The sequence below is a fragment of the Bactrocera tryoni genome, chromosome 5 (genome assembly GCF_016617805.1).
Source record: "Bactrocera tryoni isolate S06 chromosome 5, CSIRO_BtryS06_freeze2, whole genome shotgun sequence".
NCBI classification, from domain to species: domain Eukaryota; kingdom Metazoa; phylum Arthropoda; class Insecta; order Diptera; family Tephritidae; genus Bactrocera; species Bactrocera tryoni.
This window is the reverse complement of record NC_052503.1, coordinates 41832276-41849659: the sequence shown is the minus strand read 5'-3', so window position 1 is coordinate 41849659 and position 17384 is coordinate 41832276. Positions and strand designations below refer to the sequence as shown.

At 39.1% G+C, this 17384-nt stretch overlaps 1 protein-coding gene across 1 annotated transcript; it reads right to left on the bottom strand.

The window, feature by feature from the left end:
- Positions 1-13855: 13855 nt before the first annotated feature.
- LOC120777882 (cuticle protein 38-like) lies at positions 13856-16497 on the bottom strand. The gene is made up of 2 exons (XM_040109440.1): positions 16411-16497; positions 13856-14736 (listed from the first exon to the last, which is right to left on the bottom strand). Exons 1-2 carry the CDS (start codon positions 16420-16422, stop codon positions 14332-14334), a joined length of 417 nt encoding a protein of 138 aa, XP_039965374.1. The 5' UTR covers positions 16423-16497; the 3' UTR covers positions 13856-14331.
- Positions 16498-17384: the final 887 nt, after the last annotated feature.

Here is a 17384-nt window from a genome sequence, read left to right as displayed (position 1 = left end):
TGTTACACATTGATGAGTTAGTTAAATTGAGTAAGTAGGTTGCGTGAAATTATTATGAATATCGAAGAAACGTAGTAAAACGCAACAAATATATGTACATATGTAAGTATGTATGTCTGGAAGGCTTCTGTTTATTAGGTGCGTAGGTTGAAATTGACGAGAGTTAATTGTGGAAAAAGTCACGTTAGAGAAGTAGACCTTTACCAAGTGACGCATAAGGAAAATCAATTTAAACAAGCAAGAAAGTGCTAAGTTCGGCTGCAGGCAATTTCCAAGAATTAAAGGTGCCTGGAGGATGGAGGCATGTGTAGAAGTTCACGCAAGTGAGGAAAGTTCTCCGATCGCCATTCACTTGGGAGTGGCCAGAAACGATTCTTTTACACATGGCTCAAGCAGCTCACGACTTCCGGTCTTTGACCAAGTATCCTCTGGGTAGCCTAAGAACATCCGTTCGAAGGTGAGCTAAAGTGAGAAGGCGAAACATCCCCTGCATAGGGTTGTGCGCTGGGTTTGGGACCCGCCACGTAAAAAGCCTATCCCAATGAAAAGCGACAAACAGCCTCGGATGAGAAGCCCCCGTTTTGATGACGACCATGGCAAACGAAATAAGGACTAACGATTTGAGGGCATGCACCTGGAATGTCCGGTCCCTTAATTGGGAAGGTGCCGCTGCCCAGCTGGTTGATGTCCTCGAAAAAATAAAGACTGACATCACCGCCGTCCAAAAAATGCGATGGACGGGACAAGGACAGAGACGAGTAGGTCCTTGTGACATTTACTACAGTGGCCATATAAAGGAGCGCAAGTTTGGTGCGGGATTCGTGGAGGGAGAGAGACTCCGTCGCCGAGTACTATCATTCACTCCGGTGAATGAACGTCTAGCCACAATCCGCATCAAAGCGAGGTTCTTCAACATATCGCTGATTGCGCCCACGCCCGACGGATGAGAAGGACGATGTGACCAAAGATATTGGCTTTTACGTGAGCGCTTGGGGCGCGCTTATGAGAGCTGCCCCCGCCACGATGTCAAAATCGTGCTTAGCGACTTAACTGCCAGGGTGGGCAAAGAAGGTATCTTTGGCACTACGGTCGGTAAAAATTCAGCCTCCACGACGAAACATCCCCAAATGGGTTGAGACTGATCGACTTCGCCGGGGCCCGAAATATGGTTATCTGTAGTACTAGATTCCAGCACAAAAAGATTCATCAAGCTACCTGGTTGTCTCGGGATCGAAGAACTACCAACCAGATCGATCATGTCATGTTCTGATAGACGGAAGACACGTCTCCAGTGTTTTAGATGTGCGTGCGCTCCGAGATCCTAACATCGACTCGGACCACTGTCTTGTTGCAGCCAAGATTCGCACCGTTGCCTCTGTGCAGCAAAAACACACGCCAACAAACACAAGGAAGGTTCGACGTCGAGAAGCTGCAATCACAACAGAGAGCCGAACGATTTTCTACTCGGCTTGCACTCCTGCTCTCTGAAAGCACTCGTCAACAACTCGGTATAAGGGAACTGTGGGACGGCATTTCAAACTCCTTACGTACAGCTGCATCCGAAACCCTTGGTTTTCGGAAAGTGCAAAAGAACAGCTGGTACGACGAGGAGTGCCGTGTCGCAGCGGAGAGAAAACAGGCTGCCTACCTCGCAACGTTACGATCGACCACTACATGTGCGAGATGTGATAGATACCGAGAATTGAAGAGAGACACATCTGCAGACAGAAAAAAAAAAAGAGGCCGAAATGCGTGAGTATGAAGAGCTTGATAAGCTCCGTCAGGATCGGGAAGGACCTCTCCGAGCTGTTCGATACCAAACGAGGTTTCAGACAAGGCGATTCCCTATCGTGCGACTTTTTCAACCTGCTTTTGAAGAAAATAGTTCGAGCCGCAGAACTAAATAGAGAAGGTACCATCTTTTATAAGAGTGTACAGCTGTTGGCGTATGCCGATGATATTGATATCATCGGCCTCAACACCCGCGCCGTTAGTTCTGCTTTCTCCAGGCTGGACAAGGAAGCAAAACAAATGGGTCTGGCAGTGAACGAGGGCAAGACGAAATATCTCCTGTCATCAAACAAACAGTCGTCGCATTCGCTACTTGGCACTCACGTCACTGTTGACAGTCATAACTTTGAAGTCGTAGATAATTTCGTCTATCTTGGAACCAGCGTAAACACCACCAACAATGTCAGCCTTGAAATCCAACGCAGGATAACTCTTGCCAACAGGTGCTACTTCGGACTGAGTAGGCAATTGAGAAGCAAAGTCCTCTCTCGACAAACAAAAACCAAACTCTATAAGTCACTCATAATTCCCGTCCTGCTGTATGGTGCAGAGTCTTGGACGATGTCAACAACTGATGAGTCGACGTTGCGAGTTTTCGAGAGAAAAGTTCTGCGAAAGATTTATGGTCCTTTGCGCGTTAGCCACGGCGAATATCGCATTCGATGGAACGATGAGCTGTACGAGATATACGACGACATTGACATAGTTCAGCGAATTAAAAGGCAGCGGCTACGCTGGCTAGGTCATGTTGTCCGGATGGATGAAAACACTCCAGCTCTGAAAGTATTCGACACAGTACCCGCCGAAGGAGGCAGAGGAAGAGGAAGACCTCCACTCCGTTGGAAGGACCAAGTGGAGAAGGACCTGGCTTCGCTTGAAATATCCAACTAGCGCCACGTAGCGAAAAAAAGAAACGACAGGCGCGCTGTTGTTAACTCGGCTATAATCGCGTAAGCGGTGTCTACGCCAATTAAGAAGAAGAAGAAGAAAGGTGTCTGAATTTTTCGAAATCACTAAATCCTTATTAAACAAATATAATGATTTTTTGAGATACGAGTTCATTTAGATTCGGTACGTATACGGTAAAGTATATTATTAAGGGGAGAAGATTTGATCCGTTATCCAGCCAGATAATCTTCCCAAAGTTCCTAAAAATGTCTCAAAATTTACCCATACATCGGTGTAAATTGAATTTAAAGAAAGGAAGTCTACATATTCATTTAATAACACAAGCGGAAGCTGTAGATCGATGGCGCCAACATCTCGAGAATACTATATTTGCTAAACTGTTGTACCATATCGCTGCAGTGTGCATAATGAGAGCTTTAAGTACAACTTCAACGGCGTCTTTTGAACTGGTACTAAACCTGCCACCTATAGACCTCTTCGCTGAAACTTGTTATTGCAAAAGCCGCGGAGCTGGTCTCTAATGCACCTGCAGACAATACCAGAGTCAACATCCACGTAGACAGCCAAGTAGCAGTCTAGGCAGTAACCCCGTATCGCATATCGGCCAGAAGTGTTTTGGTAAGCAGCAGTAGAAAGTGTTGCCAGAAGCAAGCAAGTTCAATTCTACTGACTGCCAAGTTACACCAAGAATGGTGTACGATTAACAGCCGAAAACGTGATTAATATTGGGAAACTCATGTATCTATACGACGATCAGGACAGAAGCATGGTAAAGAATATTAATCCATTAAATCCATTGGAACGAGCTACTTGGGTGCAAAAATGTGAAATTCATCTGTAAAACGGTGGAACGGAAGTGCACAAAATTCACTCGACAGAAGAGACTGTAGTAGACGTATCGGAATACTAACTGGTCACTGTCTGGCTGACAGATCGCGAAGACTGCAGGAAATGTCTAGCGCAGGACACCATAGAAACAATGGAGCATCTCTTATGCACTGGTTCTGCATTGGCAAGAATAAGCATCTGGTGTCCCCATGGTATGATAAACTGAGGAAAGTATCGATATTGAGGCCGCAGAATGTGTTGAAATTCACGCTAAGCACAGGCATCCTAAATGATGACTACACTCCTCATGGACGTAGTAACTGAACTCTGTCTGAAGTCATATCGCAAAGGACCAAACTGCGCGACCCATTGATCTACCAGACTAACCTAACCTAACCTATTGATTCATATCTAAATTATCAAATATAAAGTCAAATGAACGGATGGCGTTCAAAATGATCTTATATGGAGTAAAATTGTTTCCCAATTCTTCGATTTCTAGATTCAAGTCGAAAAGATACTTTTCACTCTGGAACAAAGCTTGGAAATAGTCCAAGATTATTGCTGCTTTTATTTTCATTGAAAAATCAACTTCTTAGATGAGGCCCATTTTTGCCTTCGTCAGTAAACAATTGGGGTGAGTCGAATTCTCGTGTGGTTCAAAAAACGGAGTCCCAAAAATCAAGCGAAATGAGGCAGGAAATACCGTTACCATCAAAAGCGAGCGTATAGCATGCTTTTACACGATTTTTTTTCTTCGAAATTCGATGAAATCGACGCGGACGATCTCTATTTAACATGAAGTATATTTAATGAAAGGTATACGTCAAGCAACCAGTAACGCTCAAGAAGCTCGAGGACAACATTCAGCGTAAACAGAGCCGTGATGGCCACTCGGCCGACATTTTGTCTTTTTGGGAAACTAAAGTTCAGTGCCGTTTCTAAGGACTCCATGCAGATCAGATTTTTCAGCGCCAAACTTCGCACACATACTACACAAGTAAAATAATTCTTATTACAATATTAAGACAACTAAAAAAGAAAAATAAATTTTTGTAAATAAATTCTTTGTTAGGAAATCTGAAAATCAGAAATTGTTGCATTTTCACAACAACTACAAACTAATTATATAATATATCGACACTGTATCTGTATAAGTACATATGTATGTAATTGCGTCGTAGCTCATACCACCAACTGCAGATGAAATACAAATTAAGGCTCTTGTTTATATTTATTCAATAAAAAGAGATTTTATTCCAGCGAGATAATAAATAAATAACAGTTAATCAACATATCAACTCAAAAGGGGCAATGTCCGGCACAAGGCTATGGTCGACGCCGGCAACAGTTGAAGGATATTGCATTTTTAACTGCATTTGCTGAGCGCAGCGTCCCTTCCCTCCGACCACTCCATCACAGAGCAACGCACATTTTCATTGATCACACGCGCCTTTCACTTGCTGTTTGCAACGACTGTTGGGTCGTTGTTGAATATTCAGTGCCTTAGCTGCTGCGCTGTTGGGCTCTACATTGTTAACACTACTTCAAGGGCAATAAGCCGGGCATTGACCGCAAACGGAATGCATTTATGGGCACAGCAACCGGCTAAGAGGATGCATTGGTGATGCGTAAATTTACATTCTAGATGTGTACTTAAGAAAATCATTAAGGATTACTTTAAGAATGATAGTGATACAATTATGTTTTATGAAATAGCAGACCTTCACTTTAATGAAATGTACTTGTTGTAGGTTCCAAATAGACTCTCTCAAAATGTGACGGACGCCTCTCGATAAACAGTGACTAATCTCTATCATATTTTCTGTTGGTAAACAGACCTCATTAAAAGTATTATTTGTTAGAAATCAGCTTTTAATAGGCAGGTTCTCTCATATAAGTATATATATCATATATAAGGTATATATATGTTATACATATATACGGTATTGGGTAGTCGAAAAAGTCTTTTCATATTTTGTCAATATACATATGTCGTTGTAGTCGTATGTCTTCAGTGCTACCAATCACATTGTGTCATACCATGTAGTGTGGGAAAGGTGAAATTTTAAAGTTCAATTAACAAAAAAATAAATAAATTTGGGAAAGTTGAAAAAAGTTCCAGTTCTTCAAAAATGAGTGAAAATAATGAAGAAATTCGCTATATATTGAAACTTTTGTAAAAAAAGGGAGGAATGCCACGAAAGCCACCAATGAAATTTGTGAAGTTTACGGAGACGATGCTGTTTGTGTAACACAAAAATGGTTCGCTCGCTGCCGTTCTGGAAATTTCGATGTGAAAGATGCACTTCGTTCTGGTCGACCTATCGTTGAAATTATGGAAAAGGTTGCCCAGGACCGTCATATAAGCAGCCATGACATCGCTAAGGAACTTAACATTCATCATCAAACGGTTTTGAACCATTTAAAAATAGATGGCTTTGGGTAACACATGATTAGACTATGAAAAATTAAAAATTAAAATTAAAAATTAATATCTGCGATTCTTTGCTGAAACGAAAAGAAATCGAACTATTTCTGAATCGAATGGTAACAGAAGGCGAAAAGTGGATTAAATACGACAATAATGTGGGAAAAATATTACAAATGGTCGCAAAGGCAAGGATGACGCCTCGAAAGGTTATGCTGAGTGTTTGGTGTGATTGGAAAGGAATCATCCATTATGAGCTACTCCAGCCTGGTCAAATGATTGATTCTATATTGTACTGTCAACAACTGATGAAATTGAAGCAAGCAATCGAAAAAGTGGCCAGAACTGATCAACAGAAAGAGCTTCGTCTTCCATTAGGACAACGCTAGACCACACACATCTTTGATGCCTCTGCAAAAACTGGGAGAGCTTGGCTAGGAAGTTTTGATGCATCCACCATATAGCCCTGACTTTGCACCATCGCACTACCGTTTGTCGCCGTCAATGCAGTACTCCCTAAATGGAGTAAAGTTGCCTTCAAGAGAAGCCTGTGAAAATTACTTGTCGTAGTTTTTCGGCGAGAAACCAGAAAAGTTATACACTGATGGAATAATGTCTCTAGCTTTATCGTTCTTCCGATATTACATTATTTCTATGAACAATAACTCATACCAAATTTTGTGAAGATACATATATCGTCAAATGAGGAAGTTTGCCATGCAAGAATTTGATTCCGATCATTCAGTTTGTATGGCAGCTATAGGCTATAGTTAACCGATCTGAACACTTTCTTCGGAGATTATGTTATTACCTTAAGCAGTAATCCATGTCATATTTCGGGAAGATAAAACGTCAAATGTGAAAGTTTTCCATACAAGAACTTGATTCCGATCGTTCAGTTGGTATGGTAGCTATATGTTATAGTGGTCCGATATCGGCAGTACCGACAAATGAGCAGCTTCCTGGAGAGAAAATGACGTTTGCAAAATTTCAAAGCGATATCTTACAGACAGACGGGACTAGTTCGTATATATACAGTCGGACAGACAGACAGACAGACGGTCATGGCTAAATCGACTCAGGTCAACATACTGATCATTTATATTTATACTTTATGGGGTCTCCTGACGCTTCCTTCTGGGTATTACAAACTTCGTGACAAACTTAATATACCCTGTTTAGGGAATACAAATAAGTTAAAGTTTGATAAGAAACACGAAAAGACTTTTTCGACCATTTGGGTAACTTTACGGGGACTCTGGTCTATATTTATTGACTTCTTGAACAGTAAGAAAATTCTTCAAGTAAAGAAAATTTATATAGTTAAAAAAATTTTAAGTATTTAATTTAATCAACCAGTTTTATATACTATATATTTTCAACAAACCGTTATCATTATTATAATCAATATGTTTTACAAGCTTTTTGAACCCCTATAGTTGAGACTCTGGTTATTCACTTCATTCATTGACGACTCGTAGTCATTTGCATAGCGACAATTACACGAAGCTGTATGCAGAGAAAAGAAATGGCAAATTGCAAGTGTGGAATGACGATATTGTAAGCACTGTGCGATGGCAGTTACAGAATGGTATAATATTCCGACAAATAAATATGAATAACATATTTATAATAGTCTTATGCAGCTGAAAAGCTACAGAAGTGATAATGAATTAAGGGAACTATGCATGAACGATATTTCAATTAATTATTGAATCATGTTTTAACGCTTGTGTGGTAATCAGCTGCAGCAGTTATAAAGTAATTTTTGACTTATGCATTTCATATATGCAAATATCTAGCTTAAACCATGAAACTGAGCTTGAAAGCACAGCGACATCTTTAGGTAATAATGCCAAATCTTTGAAGTTGGGCTTTATAAGAGATTAAATTGAATTCTTTTCGCTAGAGGGCGCTTGATAGCTTAACACTAAGCACGATCATCAACCCATCTGCCTCAATATGCGTATTCCCATACTGTATGTGCATGTGTGAACGAAGTGATCGATGTACAGTGGTTGCTAAATATATGATACAGACTGTAAGATTTGCTGTTTGTAAATTATGTTTATACCAGTAAGTGTAACCAAAGTGCAATACTTTCAAGTGTTGTGGAAACTTTGTATTTAACAGGTAAGAAGAGCTAAAAGTTGAATTTAGTCTAACCCTTTAACCTCTGCACTGATACGATATGTCATATACAAGGTGCGTTCCAAAGTAAACAGGACTTAAAAACAAAAATAGAACAAACAGTTTTTTCGGCAAAATCAATTTATTTTATTCAAAATAGTCTCCTTCTGCTTCAATAGAGCTTTTTGCATGGTCAAAAAGCATGTCGAACGAGTGTTTTAGCTTGTTAGCCGGTATGACCGCCAGTATGCCGGTGCAAGCCTTTTGAGTGGCCTCTACGTCTGCATAACGCTTTCCTTTCATGGGCAAATGCATTTTTCCGAAAAGGCAGAAGTCGTACGGTGCCATATCAGGTGAATACGGGGAGTGGTTAATGGTTAAAATGTTATTTTTGTGATAATCGGTCACAAGCGTCGACCGGTGAGACGGCGCATTATCGTGCAACAAACGCCAACTTTCAAATACGGCACACCAAACGCTTCAAAACTCCAAGGTAGTATACCGTATTAACGTTTTGGCCGGGTGGAACAAATTCTTTGTAGACAATACCCTTGGAATCATAAAAACAAATCAGCATTGTCTTCACTTTTGACTTCTCCAAGCGTGATTTTTTGAGTTTCGCCTCGTCCGGTCCATTCAGCACTTTGGCGTTTCATTTCGGGATCATATTGAAAACACTATATTTCTGCACCAGTCACAATATTATAAAGGAAGTTTTTTGTCCTTTTTGACCATCATTAAAGAGGTCTTTCGAATGTTGGATTCTGAGCAATTTTTGGTCGTCAGTCAAGTTGAGCGGAACAAACCGTGAACACACCTTTCGTAAGCCCGAATGTTCGGTCAAAATGCGATAAATCGATGTTTTAGAGATGTTCAATTCCATTTCCATGAATTTCAATGATGATTTCGGCTGATTTTTGACGAATTCAAGCACAGTTTCGATGGAATTTCCGGTGAACACGGATTTTGATTGGCACACATCTTGATCGTCATTTATGTAATCACGACCTTTGAAAACGGTGTGACCACGCGTGCATTCTACTACGGGATAGATAATCATCGCCATAAACTTGTTTCATCAATTGAAATGTTTCAGTAAAAGTGTTACCAATTTTAAAACCAAATTTAATGTTGGCTCTTTGTTCGAAGCTCAATTTCGCACCGATAACACAAACATACTGACACTTAAAACGCAATAACTTCACTTCCAATCCATGAAATGTCAGTCGACATATAGATGGCGCCACCAGGGAGCGCTAGATTCAAAAAGTCCTGTTTACTTTGGAAAGCACCTTGTACATATAAGCCCAACCAAAGGCCCTTGTATAAACTTAAAATAATATAGTTATTGGGCATATAAAGAAGCAGTCAACCAGAAAATCGGAAATTTTTACATTACCGATGTAACTCATATTTATAACTAAAATATGCAATATTTGATAAAACATGTCCAACTAAACACGTCTCTAAAAAACCACAAAACTCGACCAAATCTATTGATTTATCAGCTGAAAAGTCAAAAATCTATATATCAGGTATACATGCTAACTTACGTATAAACTGGGACTGGATTGATTGCGTTAACGTTTGGCATTACTTAAGCATACAGGAGAAAATGTTTTCAAGCAATTTAGTGAAAATATTCACAGTCAGACTGAAAAATTGGGCATAAATTTCCAGATACATATATGCAAGCCGGATGAATTCGTAGACCGGTTTCACATTACAGTAAATATATTATACTCTCACTTAGTTTGCTAAGATATCTTAGCACTTATGCGCATATAGGCCAAAAATATAGCAGTGTAAAATATATGACACAAGACACAAGAAAATCACTGTAGATTTGTCCGGAAAGTAATAGGACTGATGTTCTTCCGCCGCGACTGTACTTCGGAGCTAACAAACGAGCAACTGGAGAGCCAGGATGGGAATACGGTATTAAATTCTGTGTGAAACTCGGTAAATCTGCGACAGATAGATTTAATGTGATCAAGAAGACTTACCCAGACGTTGCTTTAACAAGAAGTGGTGTGTTTCGGTGGCACCAGGCTTTTTTTGAGGGGCGAAAAAGGGCCGCTTATGAAGACTATACTGGGAGACCTGCGACTTTGACAAACACCGACAATGGGATTCGTGTGCGCAAAGTTTTGGACTCAGACCGTCGACTTAGTATTCATTTAACTACCCAGATGTTCATGACATTGTGACCGATCACTTCAATATGCGCTAGGTGTGCGCAAAGATGGTTCCAAAAGTTCTCACTGACGACCAGAAATTGCGGTGAGTGGAAGTGTGCCAAGAAAAATTGAATATGTGAAATCTCAACGCTTCCGTAGCCGCCCTATACTCCAGATGTGGCCCCTAGACTTATTTTGTTTCCTTGCTTGAAAAAGTCGATGAAAGGCAAGCATTTTAAGACGATAAAGGGAATCCAAGCAGCATGCACCTCGGCTCTCAAAGCTATTCCGGAGACTTCAATGTTTGGACAGCGCTGTTTCGACGCAGATGGAGCCTATTTTGAAAGATTTTAAAGAATTGAACAAACCCTGTATTATGTTTTCAAGCCTGGTCTCTATTCATGGAAAATAAATATTTATTCTCATTTGTTATGAAATACGGATTGTGTTATGAGTATTTTGCAAAGGAAAGTACTTCAATCGTAAACTTCGTCCTTAAGTAAGGAAAAACACCTATGTGAAATAATACTTGTAGTTCATCTAACTTTTTTCTTTTTCACATCTTTATCAGGTCTCTTTTATCACATTAATTACAATTATTGTGGATTCCCGTTTTTTGCTGTTAACTATAAATCAGTAGACCTTCATCGACAAAGCGCTTTGGTTACTACCGATTAGGGCAATATGACATCCAAGATATTTTACCCTCAATCCAACGAAAACTTTAATTAATTGGTGGCCATAATGAAGCTACAAATCATAACCTCATGTGCACCTATTGGATTGTGTTCAATTAAAAGCTGTACAACAGCGGTTGAACTTTGCTGACGTTCCGGTGGATAAACACAGCTACCTTGATGGCAACTGTTAATCCATGAAAGACACGACTGTCTGAAATAGAGTTAACGAAGCGATCGCTACAGATGACTCACCCAAATCTCTTTTGAATTACGACCCAAGCTGCATATCGGAACTTAAAATTCCAATTCCTGGTTAAGTTTGGAGCTCGATAAATAGTTCCAGAGTTTTGAGAATTCCATATGTACCCGGCAATATATACTATAAAGGTGGAAAATCGACTAGGTTTCGTGGTAGTGATAAACCTTTTTAAGTAATCGCTTAAAAAATATACCTCGTCCCAAAACCATTGAGATGTATAGACCCTTCGGGGTTTCAATAGGGACACTACAAAAGTAAACGAATAGTGACAGCAAAAGACAACATATCCTTCACGCTCTTTTGACATTTTACTTCAGTATGGCTTGCCACTTCATCATGGAAAGATATACGATCCAACAACGAGTCGAAATCATAAAAATTTAATACCGAAATTCACAGTCTGTGACCTCAACTTTAAGAGCGCAACATCCAATTCATGGTCATCATAATCGTTATGTCAGAACAACAATAGAGCTTCTAGTGGAACAATTTTGCAAATGTTCCCGAGCCAGTGAAACAAAGAAGCGCCCGAAGTGTCGAGAATATTGCTGCCGTTAGCGCATCAATTGAGGAAGACCCAAATCAATTTCTCACACGTCGTTCTCAAGCGTTGGGCATCTCTGTGATGTTGTTGTGGTGAATATCGCGAAAAGATTTTGGCCTACATCCTTACAAGATCAAATTGACGCAAGAAGAAGGATCGCTTGATCACCAGAATCATCGTATGTTTGTGGATTGGGCTGAGCAATAACTTGAAATTGCTTCCGATTTTCATCGAATATTCATCTTCAGAGATGAGGCTCATTTCTTGCTAAATGGCTTGAAACTGATTCGTATTTTCATCTAAAAAATCATTTTCAGAGATGAGGCTCATTTCTTGATAAATGGCTTCGTCAATAAGCCAAATATGCGTTATTGGTCATGCACCAATCTACATGTACTCCATAAGTCACCATTGTATCCCGAAAAATTATGATTTGGTGCGGTTTATGGGCCGTACTTCTTCCGTTATGATCAAGACTGGCACTTTAGTGTAAATCGGAATCGCTATCGCTCAATGATAACCGAATATTTTTGGCCCGAATTGGATGATATGGGCTTGGACAATATGTGGTTCCATCAGGACGGCGCCACAAGTCACACAGCGAAAGTCACAAATGATTTATTGAAACCAAGTTTGGTGAACGTGTTATCTCATGAAAAGGCCCACTCAAATGGCCGCCTCGGTCGTCCGATTTGACGCCCTTACACTTTTTCTTGTGGGGCTAAGTCAAGTGTATGCTCTATGCCAACGAGCCAGGGAGGATTGACGAACTTCGTACGAATATCGAACATGACATTGTAGCAGTATCGGCCGTTCCAAAAAATGAGCAGCTTATTGGTAGGGAAAGGACGGGCGCAAAATTTCAGATCAATACCTCAAAAACTGGGCGTAGTTTTAATATATATAGTCGTACGGACAGACGGACTTGCGGAAGAGCGGCCAGTTGAATAGGGATAGAACGACTCAGCTCTCGCGCTGATCATTTACTTATACACTTTACTCGTATAGGGTGCTTGTGGTTTCCATTGGGTGCTACAAACATCATGGCAAACTGTTGTGGGTGTAACAATAATGTTAAGTCTTAACCACATATATATGTATGTGTACATTTATATATTTTCCAACAGCAGAAAACTATTTCTGATACAAAATATAAACACCGATTAAAAAATTTTCTCACTTGGATTTCGTGACAGTCCACAAACAATAGTAGTTCTTGAAAACAAGCGAGCAGTTCGCGGTCACCAACTAACTGTTTTAAAAAGTAAAAGTGTAAAAGGCAAGAAATCGCCGAAGCACGACTTTTATTGTCTCTTTTATCTAAGCAAATTTAACCAATCTACTTCGCCGATTAGCCGCATATAACCGTGCGGTAAAAAAAAGCAACATCTTGTCTCATAAGCTAATTGTGCGAATCAAGGTCGTTGCTTTATGTAAATTACAGTTGTGACAGCTGAAAAAATGTTTTTCTTTGGGAAATCGGCATGCGCCGCCAGCACCCACAACATGTTGAATGCAAATGCTTTTGTTGCATGAATGGTGGTATTGTTTAGTTGCAGCGATTGCGAGTTGATGATATGCAACGGTGCAATGCAGACATCGAGCAGACAGTGCGCAACAATATAACAACAAACATATTTATGCTCATAAATTGCAACTTGTCGTTGTTGCATTGATAAGTAGGCGGTGTGGGTGCAAGAATCAAACGCTGATTAAAGCAGCGCTAAATGCCACAATTGGGGGCACAGCTGGCTGATAAATTAGCTGCTTAATAAACGGCGTATAGGCCGTTAACATTTGATTTGATTTTTGAAAGAGTTGAAAGTACGCATTATTAAAGCAGTGCTGCAACTGCAGATTATGCAATTCTTCGGTTCGTATAATTTATTGGCGGTGAAACCGATGGACTTTCCTACGCATAGCAACGAATTATTGGACCGAGTAATGTAGTTTTAAGTGGCGTGTGGCGTGGAGTTTGAGGTTCGTTGCTACAGTCTTTTGTTGAGACCGCCTTCTATTTACTTGCTTTAAATATTGCTGCAGAAACGGAACTATGCTTGAATGCGAAATGATTTATTGTTTGCTGAAATGCGCTTCCCCGATTTCATTGAAAGGCAGTTTCGATTTTTACAATTGGGTAGTTACACAATGTTTCGATTTCGTTTTAACAATTTATTACAAAAATACTTAAAAATTAGGCTCAAAATTTAACACACGAAACAAACAAACAAAACCTCTGCGGAAAAGAATACTCGTCGGTTGTTGGCAGTTAAGTAGTTTCTGCTCAGCTCTGCTCACTCACTGCAAAAGTGGCTACCACTTGAGTGCTCGCTGTTCTTATTTCTATGAATAGTCTGCAAAATGTACTCACTCCAGTCTCTCTCAACGAATTTGCGCTGCTGGCAAAATCAATATCTGAAAATTTTTTCTCACATTACAAAGCTCTACGGCACGCGCCGTACACCTTCTTATGCTGGCATTAGTTTTATGTTTTTTTTTTTAACGTTAAATTATTCATTAGCCGTTGTCATAGCCTTGTCCACACGATCATTTCACCATTTTCTCTTCAAATTCACTCCTTAATGCAACAAGCCATGTCCATAGCCATAGTTCAGACCATAACCTCCCAAGGAACCGTGGTAAGCGGGTGCGGCATAAACAGCTGGCGCAGCTTGCACCAGAGCAGGTGCGGCGTGCACTACTGGAATAGCCTTGGTGGCCACTTTGTAGGTGTTGGCATATGATGTGGCCAATGGCGCGATGGTCTTCACCACTGGAGCGGCGACGATGGGCGCGCTGTAGGTCTTCACAATTGGTGCGGGTGCCACAATGGCAGGTGCATGGTAAGCTGGTGCAACAATGCCACTGTAGCCGCTATAACCCAAACCATAGCCTAGACCACCATGTCCGCTAAGGCCGCCGAGTCCATAGCCACCAAGGTAGCCGGCGGAGGCAACGGCGCAGAGTGCAGACAGAGTAACGATCTGAAAATTGTTGACGTAATAATTTTAATATTTTTTTAATGAAAATATTATGGAAAATATTTTTTTTAATTTTTGTATTTTTTAATGCAGGAAAGATTATCGAATATAAAAATAATATTATTAATGATTTCACTTTACTTTATTTTTTTATTTTACTTACTAAAGTTTCAATAATAATGTACTTATTTAATTTTAATTAAATTTTTAAAGAGCTCTTCTTAATATTTTTGATCTATAGTATAACAAAACTTATTCGATTAATATAGTTTAACAACTTTTAATACGAATGACTTCTTAAAAAAACATTTATATTTAATTTTAAGGTGTTACATGACTTAACGGATTTAAAAAAAGGGTTTTTTTATTTTCTTATTAAATTTTACAAAACTTCTAGAATATTTTCCAAAATTTTCCAGTTCACCCGAATAATAGTTTCGGAGATACAGCTTTGAGAACTTGGCCGCTGGAGGCTAGCTAGGCTAAATACGTCTTTAAACGTCTTTTTCTCGAAACTGCTTTTTTGAACTACTCTACCGATCTTCATGAAATTTTACACAGGTCTTTGAGATACAATTCTTAAGGGCTTGGACGAAGGATTTTTTTCGATTAAAATTTTTTGAAAAAAGTCACGAAATTTTCATTTCATTTTTTTGTAAAAATGTTTGCCAAAAATCGAATTTTCAGTGTTTTTTCCTTCGTCCAAGTTCAAAGTTGAGTTTTTAACTAAAACACATATTTTTTACTTTAGATGATCCTGTAACGTGTTATCCTGCCAACGCGGGCGCATCTTTTTTCCGAGTGGTCACTGGAAATGGCATAGCAATGGCCGAGTTTAAAATATTTTTTTTTCAAAAATTTCAGAATTTTTTTGCTAATAATGTATGATTGTAATGTTAAATTTTTATATGAGAAAAAAATTGTTGAAAAAAGGCTGTTCTTTATCCGAGGAAACCCATGTAATCTCTTAAAAAAATTCTAAGATTTGATTTAAGGAGCACAACTAGTAATTCCATATCTATTTTTATAGCTTATACATTTAAAAATATCATACTAAAATTTCAAATCGATATTTTGAATAGTTTCTGAGTTACAGTCACTTAAAGAGTAGCCGCTCGGAAAAGAGAAAATCTGATCATAATTTAATTTGTGTCTGCCTTTTCATATAATGATCTACTAGTCATGAAAAATCGAATTTTCGTAGGCCAAAAGGAACCAATATTCGAGGTATAATTAATTTTAAACAGCGCCAAATCAAATCTATAATTTTTTTAATCTTTTTCGATTATTATACTACGAATAATATCTTCTAGTTTAACGTGGATTTTTTGTTTCTAAGTTTTATCCACGGAAAAGGCAGGAATCACTGCAGCATTGGAGGGCCTGTTTTTGAATAAATTTTAATATTTGCAAAAATTTCACTGTGTTTTCTTTAAACATGCATAAATATACCCTGAATATAGTACAGTATATTTTTCGATATATAGTTTGGTTTTCAAAAAAAGAAAAAAAAAGGAAAATAAAATAAAGAACGTATCTCTTTAAAGCCCATATATCACAAAACATGCCACAAATTTTCTTTTTTAACACAAAATATCACAAATATATTTTTCCAGCACACACAAAATCAAAAATCACTATTCCTTGCATATCCTTGAATATCCTTCAGCTGCTTACCAATTTGAACATTTTGTATTGAATTGAGTGTTTCCTAAGTTTTTAGAATGCAAGGCTTTAAGGTACAACTACCACTAGATATTGTTAACCGCAAATGTTGTTATGCCTTCAAACAGCAACTGTGGCAGTTATTTATACGCGAAAATCAGAAAAATTCTTAAAGCGCGCTGACGAAAATGCTGCGACACAAAAGTAAAATTGGCATAAGAAAAGCAAAAGTCAGTAAAGACAAACTGGCGATCAAAGCGCGAGAGACAACTCAGGTGAGCGTCAAAGCACAGCTTAAGCGCATGCTTGAAAAAACCACGCTGACTCGCTGTAAACAACAAACACTGACGCGCAAACGAGTCAGCTGATGCGCATACTCGTGCTTGGTACGAGAGCGAGGGGTTGCAAAAACATGAAAAACAAAAGCAAAATAAATATTGAAAGGCCGGATAGAACCGTGCGCATGCGCTCAAGGCGCTCTGAGCTAAACGTTCAACAGCGTGTGTAATAAACGTGATTGCCGGCATCAAATATGGCATGTTTGCAGTCGCTCGCGCGGCGTTGACGTTCGTTGGTGGCAATCATAAGCGCTGCTCCATTTGTGATGGTAATTTTATTGGTTTCATTCATTGCGACTTTAATAGCTGGACAATTGAGTTAATAATAGCGATTTTGATGATTTGACTTTGAAGCGCCTGGTCTTTTGATAGTAAATGCCTTGTTTGGTGGCCAAAGGCGAGTAATAATGTATTTATTTTGCATTCTCGCACCGGAAATCTTTGAAGGTATTTCCTCCAGTATACCCCGCACCGCATTCTGAAATAAAACAATATATTATTTTGGCATGCTTTATTATTATTATTATATTTTATATTTTTTTTTTTTTTTTAAATAACAGATCACATTATTGCTTAGATAACCTCATTGCATTAATTATGCAATGAAACTCATGTTACATTTGAGCATAAATTGAGTTTTTGTATGTT